This window comes from Gavialis gangeticus, unplaced genomic scaffold, assembly GCF_001723915.1.
Source record: "Gavialis gangeticus isolate Ggan-Ray unplaced genomic scaffold, GavGan_comp1, whole genome shotgun sequence".
NCBI classification, from domain to species: domain Eukaryota; kingdom Metazoa; phylum Chordata; order Crocodylia; family Gavialidae; genus Gavialis; species Gavialis gangeticus.
Window position 1 is genome coordinate 86,263,605 of NW_017729025.1, and position 14,313 is coordinate 86,277,917.

At 41.8% G+C, this 14,313-nt stretch overlaps 1 protein-coding gene across 2 annotated transcripts in view; it reads right to left on the reverse strand.

Annotated features, from left to right (window-relative positions):
• Nucleotides 1-14,313, reverse strand: part of TTBK2 (tau tubulin kinase 2) — a 220,708-nt gene that overhangs the window by 19,807 nt on the left and 186,588 nt on the right. The window contains exon 9 of one of the 2 annotated variants that reach the window (XM_019519087.1): nucleotides 13,201-13,449. The exons of the other annotated variant lie outside the window; for it this stretch is intronic. Coding sequence (XP_019374632.1) covers nucleotides 13,201-13,449 — 249 coding nt within the window. The remainder of the gene's footprint in view (nucleotides 1-13,200; nucleotides 13,450-14,313) is intronic. 2 annotated transcript variants of the gene reach the window in all.

Consider the following 14,313-nt stretch of genomic DNA (forward strand, 5'->3'; position numbering starts at 1 on the left):
ACCAACGGCGACGGCTCCCAACCTCCCCCCACCCCCCCAGCGCAGCCCAGTCCACCTCCAGTCTAGCGCCTCCCCTGCACGTATCCAGGCCAGCTGGGGTCACGTCACTCATCCTGACCCTGAGCTCCACCCCCACCCCCCGATGGGCCCACAGCACCCCCCCACCAGCCTTCTGGTGCACGCCTGGCTTCACCCCCTACCTCCTAGGGATCCCTCCCTGCTTCCTGTCTCCCACTGCCCCTGTGGCATTACTTACTTGTGGCTGCCTGCACTGTCGGTACCCAGGGAACAGGCAGGGAAGGGTTAACCTGCCTGTCTGGCCGCTGCTTCTGTTGTTGCTATTTTAATACATTGGGATTTGGAATTGCAGTGTGGCAGGGGTCCTGGTTGTGCCTCCTGGGGTCTCTGGGAGGTGGAAGCAGTAGGGAAGGCACTTTTGGGGGAAATACTGACCCTGCCCTGGGAAGGAAACCCCAGCTCATGGGGACCCTATCTGGCCCCCTACCTTGTTCCCTGAGCCTCTAGACCCTACTCCTGGGCCTGTCCATGTCCTGCAACCTGGCTAGCTGGCATGTGCTCTGCAGGCTAACTGCATGTGGTTGCACCCCTGGGGTGGGAGGAGGAGTTGGCTTGATGCCAGCACCCCACGCTCCTAGGCAGTAAAGTTCAGGGGTGGAAAGTCTGTCCACACAACAGGAGGATTGGAGAGAAGACACTGCATACTAGGATGCTGAAGGACTGCAACTTGGGTGGTTCACCTGTGGGGAGTGGCCACACATTAAATGGAACATGAACTGTATAACACAGATGAAAGATGCACCTCCCTGGAATGGCATGACTAAGTCATCTAAAGTGTGCTTAAAACTAGAGATTAAGAGCTCCAAGAGCTGCTTTAAATTAATGTGCAACAAAGCCCCTAGGTGTCTAGAATCTTTGGCAGCAAAAGGCAAATTGTATTCTCATTTACCTGCTAGTTTGCTTTCAGTGACTGGATCAATACAGTACGGTCCCCGTTACTCTTTTGTTCACTGAATCAGAATGGCATGTTGAAAACCAATCAAATTGAAAAGTGTTTACATCTTCAAGGGTACAGTCCTCTTCTTTCTAATTTCAGTCTGATTCATTCATCTTAAGGAAACTTTACCTTCATTTTAAGTGGTAGTCTCTATCTCACTTCAGGATTCAAGGAAAAATTCAAATGTTTTCTGAGGTCTTATATGTACTATATTGACCCAGTCATCAAAAACAAAGATAAAGTAAGCATTGACAATTTTTATGACTGGTCTACTACTGCACAGATCCTGGGTTTTAATCAGAAATGACCTAAGAAACATTCAGGGTATGAAGAGAAACGTACAAGAATGGAGGAAAATGCGATGTTACATTCCAGGAAAACAGGACCAAGAAATGGAACAACTTTCCAACTTCCTATTCCCCTTTAATTGATCTCCCTAATGAATCACATCTCTAAGTACTCCTTTTCTTAAAGTTTAAAACACACCATTCCTAATGTCCATAAGCCATTTTGCCTCATGGATTGTAATTTAATACTAATGATATGGAGGATCTCTATAGGATACCATAGAAACAAAGCTACCCTTCTCCATGCATGAAGCCCTAGTTCCCTATGGTTCCAGGAATTGATACCTGTATTTTAAGAATTCAGGGGCTAAATGTTGTGAAAACCTTATGGAAATCTGAACCCTTCCAGTCCTATGTCGTGTTCATAAAACAGACTATACCAACTAAGAGATTTTGGACAACAGGCTGCTTTGTGAGATAAGAGAATGATTTGGTCCACCTCATCTGAAACCCTAATGTTTCAGAAGTTCTCAGTCAAAAAACAGACTGAGAGATTTCAGGAATCTGATTCTTGATTAAATGCTTGTCCTTATTATAGCAGGTCTTGAGCACAAGAGAATAAGGAAATGACCCAGATGAGAGACACAATTAGGAGGTCAGCAGAGTAGGATCTATATGATCTCACCAATGTTGGGTACCGTTAAGTGCTGACTTTTTATTTTTTCTAGCCCATCTTCCAAACAAAGACACAAGAAGAAAAAAATCATAAACAAAGCTGTTAATCCATGTAATGGAAAATGTGCTGTACTCCAAATGCCCTGGTTCTGGACAACTGATAGACTACTGCATCTACATTTTTTTCTTGTTGATAGATTTATAGAGATGATCCCCATTGTTTAGAAAGTTAGCAAAATATTTCTGTGTGAAGCATCTAATCTCTTGGCAATACTTCTGATATGATGAGCCAGTGTGCTTGGCAATTCAAGTCATATGAGATTCAGAGAGCTTTTACTAAGTTCTCTTCCACTTAACTGAAGAGAAAAAGAGACTTGGGCTGTTGGTGTCTATGGGGGGGGAGGCAGAAGCCCCCCTCCCAACATGTCCCGGGATCCCGCCTGATGAGCCCCAATACTCACCACAGGCGCTGGGACAAGCGGCAGCTGCGAAAACACGCCGACACAGTCTCAGTGGTTCCACATCTGCCTGAGCCTGCAGATCAGTGAGCCCCGGGGGTGGGGCCTAACAGCAGCACAGGCTGCTCAAAAGGCAGGTGGAGAAACACCCAGCTGCTCGGAGGGAGCGGAGAACACCGCCAGGGAGAGAAAGGTGGCAGAGCCGAGCAGGGAGAGGCAGAGTGCTGGTGGGGAGAGGCAGGCGGTGGAGCCGGGTAGGAGCAGGGGAGCTGGGCACAGGGCAAGAAGCCCCAGCGTCCACCAGGAAACCCTGGTGAGGAAAACCACAGGTCAAAGCTCAGGGAGCCCAAGTTGTCTGGAGGGGCATGGCAGGGAGAAGGAGGTCGTCCCTGCCATCGTGAGTGAAGACCTGGCTGCACTGGAGCATTCAGGTACCCTGGTGGGGAAGGGCGGCAAGCGATGACAAGACCCAACGGGCAGCTGGGTGAAGAGGGAGGAGCAGACGGCGACTGACCCTGAGCCCGGTGGGGAAAAGGTGACCTCCACCAGGTGGTGGGAGCAGGAGTGATCAACTCCTAGCCTGCTGGTCCCTGGGAAAAGTAACCAGAGGGACAGACGAAGGTTCATTCACCCATCCCAGGGAGGTAAAGGGGTCCTGAGGAGCCAGAATCCCATTACACTTCTTCAGCAGATGCCAAATGTCTTCGCCTTGAGCAAAGAAACTTCTAAGTTATCGTTACCCCAGCCAGGGAATGTTTTAGTTATCCAGAGCAAATGACAGCCAAATATACCCGGCCCCACTCAGGTGGGCCTCATGAGTGAGAAGTGATTGTCCCGGGGGAGATTACAGGGAGCAGAGCCCTCCCAGGCCGTGGATGTGGTACGGGTGGGGTAAAGGGGAGGTCTGGAGCCCCACGAAGAAAGACCAGGATCACAACCTCTCTGGGACCACTGACAGGGAACTGCCTCCCCATCTAGCAACATCAAAGTCATGGCAGGAGAGTAGGGCCAGCGCTCAGAGCCTTCTACGTGGCCCCAGGGTGCAGTCTCACCCTGACATCACTGGGGAGGAAGGTGCCAACCAGAAAGGGGCCGAAGCCTGACAACACCTACCAGCGATAGGGTCCCAGTCAATTTTGAGAGAGAACTACTAGAGGTGCACCGATACATCAGTCCCATATCAGATAGACACTGATATAAGAAACATTGACAGTATAGGCAATCAGCTTTTTTTTGGCTGTGGCCAATAACGTTGCCAATAAATGCCCCATGCATGCGCGCAGCTGAGTCCAGCTGGTAAGTCTGTTGTGAGGAAAGGGGAGGTGGGGGGGAGGGTGCAGATTGAGACCCCCACCGTAAGAGGGAGTGGGCCTGGGGTAGGGGCAGGGGGCTGGGCTAGGCTATGCTCAGAGCAAGTAACAGTGGTGCTAGGAGAGGGGCTGTGGGAGGGGGGCTGCAGCCACCCCAAAATTTGTCATAGCCCCCAAACCCTCCCTTTCGAGCACCACCACTGCCTGCCCCGAGCACAGTCCCAGCCCAAAACCCCCCACTGAGAAGAGTCCGGCACCACCCCAGCCTGCAGCAGCAGTCTGCCCTCGCCTCATGCACAAATCCAGGGGCAGATATCCCAAGCCCTCCCAGGATGTGTGCAGCAGTGGGAGCCACCCCCACACCCACCAGATGAGTCACTTGTGCCTCTGTCCCACACTTCACCCTGGCTGCTGCCCCAGTCCCAGCCTGCAGTGGCAGGCCACCCTCACCCCATGCACAGATCTGGGGGCACCTGCATATCAGAAATCAGAGCAGTATCAGCCAATATAGCTCCTTAAAAATCAGCCATCGGTACTGGCCCAAAAAATCTCTGTTGGTGCACCCCAAGTAAGTACTCTTATGCTGGTTTAATGAAGACATTCTTCCTCCTTCTAAAGTTCCAGAAAGCCAGCAGGCACTCTTAAGCTCAAATACATTTATGTGGAGACAATTCTCTCTGCTTGACCATGCTCTCTCATCTGGCTGGGTTCTCCTGTGCATGTATCAGCCTGTCAGGTTAAGTTAGCTGTGATGTGAAGCTTGTTTATTTCTTGAAATGAGATGCTTTTCAACAGATTTGTGCAGTTGGGGCACCTGAGAAGAAAGAGATTCATGTCCCTTTTTTTTCCCTTGTTAGATAATCTAGATTTCCACTAGACCCAGGAGGTAGGAATTGCCAGGTGAAGAACCCTGTACTGAGCACATAGGAGCAATGCATATGATACTGAAAGAAAAAAAAGAGAGGACAGCTTTCTGGGTCACTGACCCAGACTACAAAATGAAAACTGCTGACAATTCTAGAGTTTCACAATTCTCTCTTTGAATGGGAATATCCCTTCCTTCACAAGGCAGGTAGAATACCTTCTCATTATTCACCATAAACACCAGGGACTCAAAAATACCCAGTCTATCTCATTTGCCAGCTTCAGCACTCAATCTTGACAATTAATCAATAGAAGTGATAATTTAAGGAGACACTTAAGCAGAGATCTTTCTTGCAAGGGCTGCTGCAACTTCAGATGTGGCTTTGAAAAAACCCAAAGCAACTGAGGCCAGGCTAGAAGGAAAGACAATATTTAAAAAGCTGGTTATCTAAGGGAAATAATAGATCTATGAGGCTGTAAGGATGTGGGAGTAAGACTCTTTAAAGATCACAGAAGTAGCAACACCTTTACTCTTTAGTAGTCAGGGCAAAATTAATAGTTTGCATCTTGAATTTTTGGTTTCACTAGGACCCAGGAAAATTTTTCCACTAAGCTCTTCTTTGGATTATAAAAGACCTGAAGAAAAACTCATGAAAATATTTTTCCATGGCACTAAGATGCTGGCTCCAGTCCCCAAGAGATGGAACATCTTCTAACGAAAATCTTCCCTGTTGGCTGAAGAAAGAGGAAAATGATGTGCTACTACCCTAGGAAGAGAAGGAAACTGCAGGGATTTGAGAAAATAAATGAGACAGATTATTACTGTATGAAGAAATTCCTTCCCACACACCCAAATCCTTCCACTTCTCTGTCCAACACTAACCCACAACAACAGGCCACCTTTGGGGTGATAAAAAGTTAGCCAAATGATTTATTACTTCTTTTCTGAGACCATGAAGGTGAATTTGGGTTTCTTTGGTCTTGATGGGAGATTTCCAGATAAAAAATAGTCACTTATCTATGACCTGGACCCAGCCTTTTTCTAAGCACGCAAGTTTGGGGTTTCATGTGATCATAAATTTAAAGGAGTGAAGAAATGACATCCTAAGCTGCTATCTCATCCATGATTTTTATAGTCACTAAATCCATACTTCCTCATGATTGCTTTCATTCTTCACGCCCAATTGAGATGGAGACTCAGTAATGTAACCAAAAGGATGCTCAAGCCAACACCTTGGCCTCTGAAAAGCTGGAATCTACCTAGAGGTGGGTGACTGGAGCACCTCTTAGAGTGAGCACAAGAACAGCAGCTGCCGCTGCAGCCAGCCCAGCTACAGCCACTGCCCCTGTCCCTGCCACCCTGGGTACAGACCCTTTTGGGACTGACTTCCAAAAAATAATTTTGGATTCTGCTGGAAGGCCAATGGACAGGGACTACTACAGATCATATGTTTACTACCATACTTTATTCACTGCTTCTAAATATAGATTTTATAGAATACCTAATAATTTTCAGTAGAAAATTAAATTAGATCATCAAGGAAGGTCTTTCATAATTCACACCTCTGTATTCTGCCTTTCCAATTAACTAGTAACTAGGGTAAAAAAAGACACTGGAAATTATAAATATTTTAAAATCCATCACACAGAGACTTATATTATACATATTATATTAAAATATTTTTTCTATTTTTAAATGCAAAACACTGTTGCTAATTTGCCTAACAGTCATTCTCTAGCATCACTACTTAAAATGCAGCTGAAATATTCAGGACTCCAACACACTATGGTAACACAACTAATAAATAATAATTTAATAAGTCGGAGACAAACTGATCATTGTTCCCACTACAGGGTATGAGAAATACACTTTTCTTCTTAGCTGAGGGATAGGTTCTGTTACATTTTGTTATATTTAAATGATCTCTCTGAAGCTAAGAACTCTATTAATTCCTGCTCCAGCAGAGAAAATATCTGTAATTTTCAGAAACTTATTAATAAAACTGAAGATAAAATTACTTTAGAAAAGCTTTGAATTTTCATTTTCAAAGCTACTACTAAAGCTATTATTTCAGAGCTCATTATAAAAGACAGGTACTTTTCCAACTTACATATCTTTTTTGAAAGATAAAAATATTTTGTCCTATTTTTTTAAACCAGTGGTCTTCAACCTGTGGTCTGTGGACCCCTGGAGGTTTGCAGGCTATGTCTAAGGGCTCTGCAAAAGATGACTATGATCAATCAAAAGTTAGTTTTCTTTTTAACTCTCCCTCTGCTACACACAAATGTTTAAGTTTTACGATTTGCAGAAAGATATAAACGTTTACAGGAATACACTCCTCCTACTCCAGTACTAAGTTACTTTTTGGCCAAGTCCATAAACACAGGAAAGTAGTTAGCTGCTTTAGTCTGAAGTCAGGCAGAAAGCAGGGTAGATTTGCACCTTATAGACTAACTAAATCAGAGGTGTATAAGCTTTGGTAAGCAGAATCTTACTTCATCAGATGCTAAGAAGGAACTGCAGAAAATGGAGATTAGAATACAAATTGTATGGAAGGGGAAAGAAAAAGAAGACGGTACTGCTGAAAGTGGCAAGAAGGGTAGGAGACAAAAAAACAAAGCAGTTAATCCACTGAGGGACACAGAGGTTAATAAAGCTAATCCAGGTAACAGGATAAGAATCTGTAGTCTTGGTTTATACTATTCTTAATACAATCTAGTCTGTGAATGACTTTTTGTTCTGTTTATTTCAAATCCATACAACAAGATGTTGGGTGTGTTGGTGAAGTGATTGAATACTTTGGAGGCCCAACTGTGATATAATGTGGCTTTGTCTCTATAGACAGGACCTAAAATAGATGTAGAGCACAGCTCCTTCACACAGCTACAATATAATTTGGTCTCATCCATTCAGGTAAAGTCCATTTATATTATGATATAGCTGGTCACAAAAAGTGTTTAAAGGTCCATACCTAAAGAGAGATCTACATGGCAAATTTACCATGTCTGGCAGTGACACCCTGAAACATGTCAAACTGCTTTGTGTAGGTTCCCTCCTAAGCTGGAAGCACAATAGCCCCGCACACTCCTTCCAATACAAAAAGGAGTCCATGCAGAGCAGTGTAGTAATTTTACAGTATAGACATGTCCCCTATCAAATTACTTTGATTGCAACCTCTTCTGGGCACGGTTCTGCAAAAACATTTGCATAGTATTTTGCATAACTGGACTCTAAACCTGTTTAAGTTCTAGGTTGATAATCTAAACATTAGTTTTTTAGTGTGAAAAAATAGGGTTTAAGTAATCTTGGAGTGTGCTAGAGGCACTCATCATTGCCAAGAGCTGGTCAGTAGTTTTGTCTTGACATTTTGGTCATTTGGGAAACAGAGTCTAATTCTATTCCAAATATTACATGCCTAGAAGTGAACACAGGTGCTTAAGTATAATCCTATTTCATGCTGTTCAAGTCCCTGAAAAAAATGCTAACATGCCTATTTTTGTAACATGCCGATAGCTTAGCCATAAGATACAATCATAAATGCAACAAACAAAAGGAGGACCTTTCTGCCTTTTCTGCTGACTGTTTTTCATGGACTTGAACAGGATGAAATACGCTCACATTTTGGCACTTAAGAGATGGAGTAGGACCAGGCTGCAAATGTGCTCATGTCTAAGAAAAAAGCAGCATCTCTATACACTATACTTTTCCTTAACAACTTGAAATTGAGTCAGTTTGCAAAAATAAATTCAATGTGCTTTAAGATACTATACACCTACATCTATTTTTTGTTTCACCCCTACTTTTACCCGTTTTAATGATTTCTCTCTCCTACAGTCATTTGAAAAACCCATACAAACAACAAGATGAAAAAACTGACCACATAGAAAATACTCATAAATTCACAAAATAAACTGAATATAAAGCAAGTTTTATGCAACCTTTTTCAGTTTTAATGATCCAAGGTGCTATCTGTAAGACAAAATATTTTCAGACAGTCCTTCACACCTTTGCTGAGGCTGCCAACAAGTGTACCGATTAGTGCCAAATGTAATACTGGTTTTATGATGCGTTTGGCTACTAAACATTGGACCATAACCGCTTACTAATTTCATGTAGGCAATTAAGGGAATAGCTATGTAACGGCAACAATTTGGACTACCGAAGTGAGTCAGCTATCTAGAGCTGAAATGCTCCATATACCATTTCGATTTCCTAAGCCAGCATTTCAGTACTTCCAGTATATATAATGAATTTATGGAGCAAATAATATGTATCATATGAAAGTTGTTTTGAAAATAATTTGGAGATTGGCATTAAAAACAAACTATAAGAAAAAGAACTGAGGATATTAGGGAGGGATGGGAACAGACATGCCATACAGGTGTGGGCTTTTGCTCCCTTAGATTCTGAGATCCTTGAAGTGCTGTGTATTTAAGGAGCTATAAACATCAATGGTAAAATCATTTATTTTTACAGTGTTTATTCTTCTGGCTTTACTGTAACCCTGAATACAAGGATGTTTCATCCATTCAGAAAGCTAGTGATGGCTGGGCCCAAATACTCTTACTATTGCTCATCGACTGTACGGACCTTCATTATGGATCTTGTGCTATCATTAAAGGAAGGTGCAAGGTGAAGAAAGGACATGAAGAACTTGTCACTAAAGATGGATGCTTTTTCTGCAGGTAATGTACTATTTTAAAAATATCACAGGCTCACATTAACTGTCTTGTTGCCCTTAATTGTTTCTTCATTAATTTACAACTTGGAAAACTTCTACCCTGGCAAAGCTAATCTAATGTGCTATAATTCTTAATTTTTCATTGCACCAAAGACAGATGTGATGAAATTGCCTGTAGAGCTTCTATTTCTGCATAAAACATAAAATACCAGCAAACCCTGCAGCAGCACATTTGAACATGCCAAGCACCTGTATGTATTGTTTGGACATATCAGGCAAGCACAAGAACTCTACAGTAAAGACCTGCCTGCATCTGAAGAAAAGTGTATTGGCTAAACTTTTATAAAAAAGGATACCATGAATCCAGCTAATTTAAGAAATTAAGTAATTGCTGGTATATGTCATTTTTGGGTCTTCCTGTCTAATTTTGTGATTTTAAAAATCACATTTTGCTATTTTGAGAATGTCTTTTGTTGGATGAACGATTCAGACAAATAAAGGAAAACTGGCTGGCAAAGGAAATGATGAAACTGTTATTAGTCACCTCACCACTAATGGCCAGACTTCAGAAGTGCCTAGTGGTAATTACTGAAAACAAAGAAAGCTTCTAGTTACTGAGTTTGTTATTTTTTGAACCCACCCATCATCTTTGTCAAATTCACAGAATAAATACATTAATAATAAGAACATTCCTTTTCCTATATTTTTATGTTGAGTGGTAGCAGACAATAGATTTAAAAAAAAAATCAAACAATTTAAAGAAAGGAGCTAGCAGAATTTCAGTGCACTTTCCCAAATCTACATTTCTGTTACAAACTGTTTCATCAGCTGTGAGCTGCACTAAATCCCTGAAATTTCTACCATCATTAAACCTGCTCTTCTCTATTCAGGGAAACATATTAGTAACTTTCTGGGGAAAGCCTTGCTTAAACAATTTGGACTGCCTCTAATCTAAGTACAGAAAGGGAGAGGGGGAAGAAGAATCCTGTACAGATTGAAATCAGAACCTTTTTAGCTACATATCAGTTTAACCATGATTGTGACCATCAGGGTTGTAAAAGAGTTTCCCTAAACCAAAATATAAGGGCTTCCCTCTCTCCTCTATTTGAGAACCGTATTAGACAGCTACTTGATTGGGTCATAGGAAAGTAGGGCTAGAAGGGACCTCATGAGGTCATCTACTCCAATCCCAAACTCTGGACAAGATCATCCCTGCCTAAACCATCCTACACAACCTGTGTCTGTCTAACAAAAGGATGCTCAACCCTTGACCTGTGGACCAGATCCAGCCCCCAGTGTGTGTAATCTATCCTGTGGGGAACCTCACTGGCTGTGTTCCTGTGTGCTAGATTCAGCACACAGGGAGCGCGGGACCTGATCCCAGCACACGGAAGCCAGGTGGGGGCAGCATGGAGCCCCTGAGCCCAATCCTGATCAAGTCAAGTGGTGCTGGGCCTCCAAAGCCCAATCCCAGATGGGTGGAAGCAGCACATCATACACAAAAATATTAACTGCTCTGTGGCAAAGCAGCTGATTTTAAAATATACAGTATATATAAAAAGCATCATCAATCTAACACAACAACCAAATGCTGAAACACTGAGTTACAGCTCCATAACCCTCACCTGGCAGTGAAAAGGGAAGAAAATTTCCTTTCCTGATTTCACGACCAATTAATCATTTATTGTGGAGTGCTCTGGATGTAAATTCTGCAGCACAGTTCCACAATTTCTGCAGTTTATTAATTATGAATGATGCACCAAACTGTTAATTACACAATAGGAAATGTACGGAAATATATTCAGCACTAATATTTATATAGAATTAAATTATATATAACCTTTTTATATTCATTTTTAATATTTAATTGAAGGAAAACCTCCATTTTTAAAGTGTTTCTGTGTTTATGAAAATTTCTACTGGCTACAGAAGCGAACATGACTGCACCATGATATCAAAAAACCTTGCAAAAAATTAAGGCTCAGTGGGTGCATCTACACGAGATGCTACTGCACAGTTGTTACTGTGCATTTATTTAGTACTTTATTAGCAAGTGCTAAATAAACATGCAGTAACAAAAGTTACTGTGCAGTAGTACCATCGAATGTCTTTTAGATGATACTAGTGCACAGTAGCCTAATAATACCGCACAGTAGCATATTAGCACCATCCATGCTGTGATGCACTACTGTACAGTATTTTTCAGCTACTGAGCAGTCAGTGTCTCGTGTAGACACTCCCAGTGACCTTGAAAGTACATGGGACCCTGTTTAGCAGAATGAACTAAGGTCTTACGAGCTTGTAGTGTGCACTACAATTGAAAAAGCAGAAGATAAATTCTCATGGATTAGAAATCTCAAACTGCTGTTGGAAAAGTAATATACAATTTGCAGGTGTCAGGTACTCATCACTGACCCCAGGGACCAACCTACCTGCTTTGAATAATGTAAACAATTTGTTAGATGAACCCACAACTCTTAATATTTTTGACAGAAAAAATGAAACTAAACTATTTGCACAGATTTTAAAAAATTAAACCATTTTGCATTCTGGGATAAAAAAGCAACCCCAAGAAACAGTCTAACTATTAATAACATTTTTTTTCTCCCTTGTAAACATTTCAGTCATTGTGGGGTCACGAGATTCACAATTACTGAGATCACAAAGCTGTTACTTTCAAACTGGTTCCACATTCACCCATTTCTGTGAAGCTGGGAAGAGGAACTAGGATTCTATATGGAAATGAAAAACTGCCTGGTGCTATAGAGAATCCACTGATTACTGGAGCCAGTCATACATATACCTACTGCATTATTTGTCTGTTATCACCAGTCACTGCTCCTATTAAATTACTGAGAAAAGCTGCTGTTGAGAAAAAAATATTTTAAAAGAATCAACATATCTGTCTATGCTTTATAGAAAAATAAGCCTTTCAGAAAGAGAAATAATAATAAATATGCAGGAAACAGACAACAATGTAGAAATCATTTTTATAGTATGGATGAAACGGTTATGGTGTAATGGTGAAAGATGAGTTGCTTGGATCTGTATGTAATAAATGTTATGTCACACTGCTTTAGCAGTCATTGCAAGCTGAAGTTGCTTAGCAAATCTCAGATAACATACTTGTGACCACTAAACAAACCATGATGAACATAGATTGTGATTCTGAACCTTCATCTCTTTCCCACTGGACAGAAAAACTGGAAAATGTAGACAGTATAGAACAGTGAAGACACTACTCTTCTGAGCAATGTTACCATTGACAGTTCTCATCAATTATTCCCAACACTATTTTATGTACTGTAACAGTACAGGTTACCAGATAGGTTAAGTATTCTAACTGATCTCAAAAAAAGTACACTGGTGGCCCTGACCCTATTTTTCTCCTTACTAAAAGCCCTCAGATAGTCCAAATTGTACATTTCTCCCCCACCCCAAAATATATTTGATTTTCATTTGTGAGCCCATCTTCCCAGAAAGAGACTTCTTAACTTAAGCTCTGAAGTCACAAATACATTCCCTAGGTTTACTGTCCCATGTTTTCACATTTCAAATTCCTTTAAAGAACCTAAAGCTATCCTCACCCACTCCATCATGATATCTCAAACAAATCCCGTATGATTTTTCCTTTATCATCTTCAGATGGAACATCCATTAGGTCCAACTGTTCTGTGCTCTGAAAATCTAACAAATATTTCTGACAAACTTTTACCTCTTCTGGTAGGCTCACTTATCTTTCTCACAAAATGGCTACTCCTAAAACAGATTGCTCTCAAAATGCTTTTCTCCAGTGGCTGTTCGTCAGAACATTCTGTTATTGTGCTATGTCAAGCAGCTAAGAAACTTACAACTTTGAAAATGACTGATACAGTGCAGTAGCTTTTATGAAGATGAAGACTTATTCACCTGCTGGAGTTGTGCTTTTGAGATGCGAATGACAGGGGGAAACTTGTTGCCACTGGGAATGACAGGAAGTTGCCTACGGCCAGCTGAGCAGGAAGAGGAAGACTGACCCTCTGCTGTTTGACTCCTGGGTAACCCAGTCTCTTTCTTAGAGTCCAAGTGGGTAGACAGAAGGGCTATAGGGCTCAGGGTGCGGAAGATGGGACTTGAAATTCTTGGAGTAGAGAAATGCAGCATATGAGATGACTTCAGCTGTGAGAACAACATGGTGGGGAAAACAGTGAGTTTTTCAAATATATATATTTTTAACAGTTTCTTTTTGACCTACTGCCTATGCAGTTCTATAACCAATGTCTTATAGAAACAGGCTTACAACTATCTTAAGCTAAAAGTTGATAGGGTATCTAAGTAGTATCTAAAATCTGATTCCCCCATATTTTCCATCCATTAAAAAAAAGCAATAGCATAAGATGAAATGAGCACTCTTATTCTTCTTGGCCATTCATTTCCCTAACTTCACTTATCCATCCAGCAAGAATCCCTACAGGTATGTCTATATAGTAAGCAAAGAAACTGCTGAAATGGTATTAATTGTGTGGAATGGCTGTCTGTCCTACTTACCTTTGTAAACGTTTTGCACATCCACATAGCAACACTGGGGGCTTTTTGTTTGCTTCTTTTTTAAGAGGAAAAGCACACGCAACATCCTATACAGATTTACACATCTCCACACACAATATCTTTTATATCTATAGTTACATCAGCATGCCATGGGAAGGCTCAAACACTTAGGTTCAGTACGTGGGCCTATGAACTAAGACAGACTCATGGGAAACATCTAAATTACGGAAGCAGGAAGACAAACTGAGCTGGTAAAGCTAGGAGGAATGCTGCCTTCCTACACTTTCTGAATAGAACCTAAAGGCTTCATTCCAAATGCTGCAACAGGAAGGAAACATTTCCAAATCACCCAGCTACTGCCAAATAAAAACAAAATATTGGAAAGCCTTAGGAAGACTACTAAGTGTGGATTAATTTAATGTACAGGAATGGTACAGTCAAAGAGAGGTACACCGATATGCCCCCCCATGCTTCCCCCAGGGGTGTGAGCAGTCA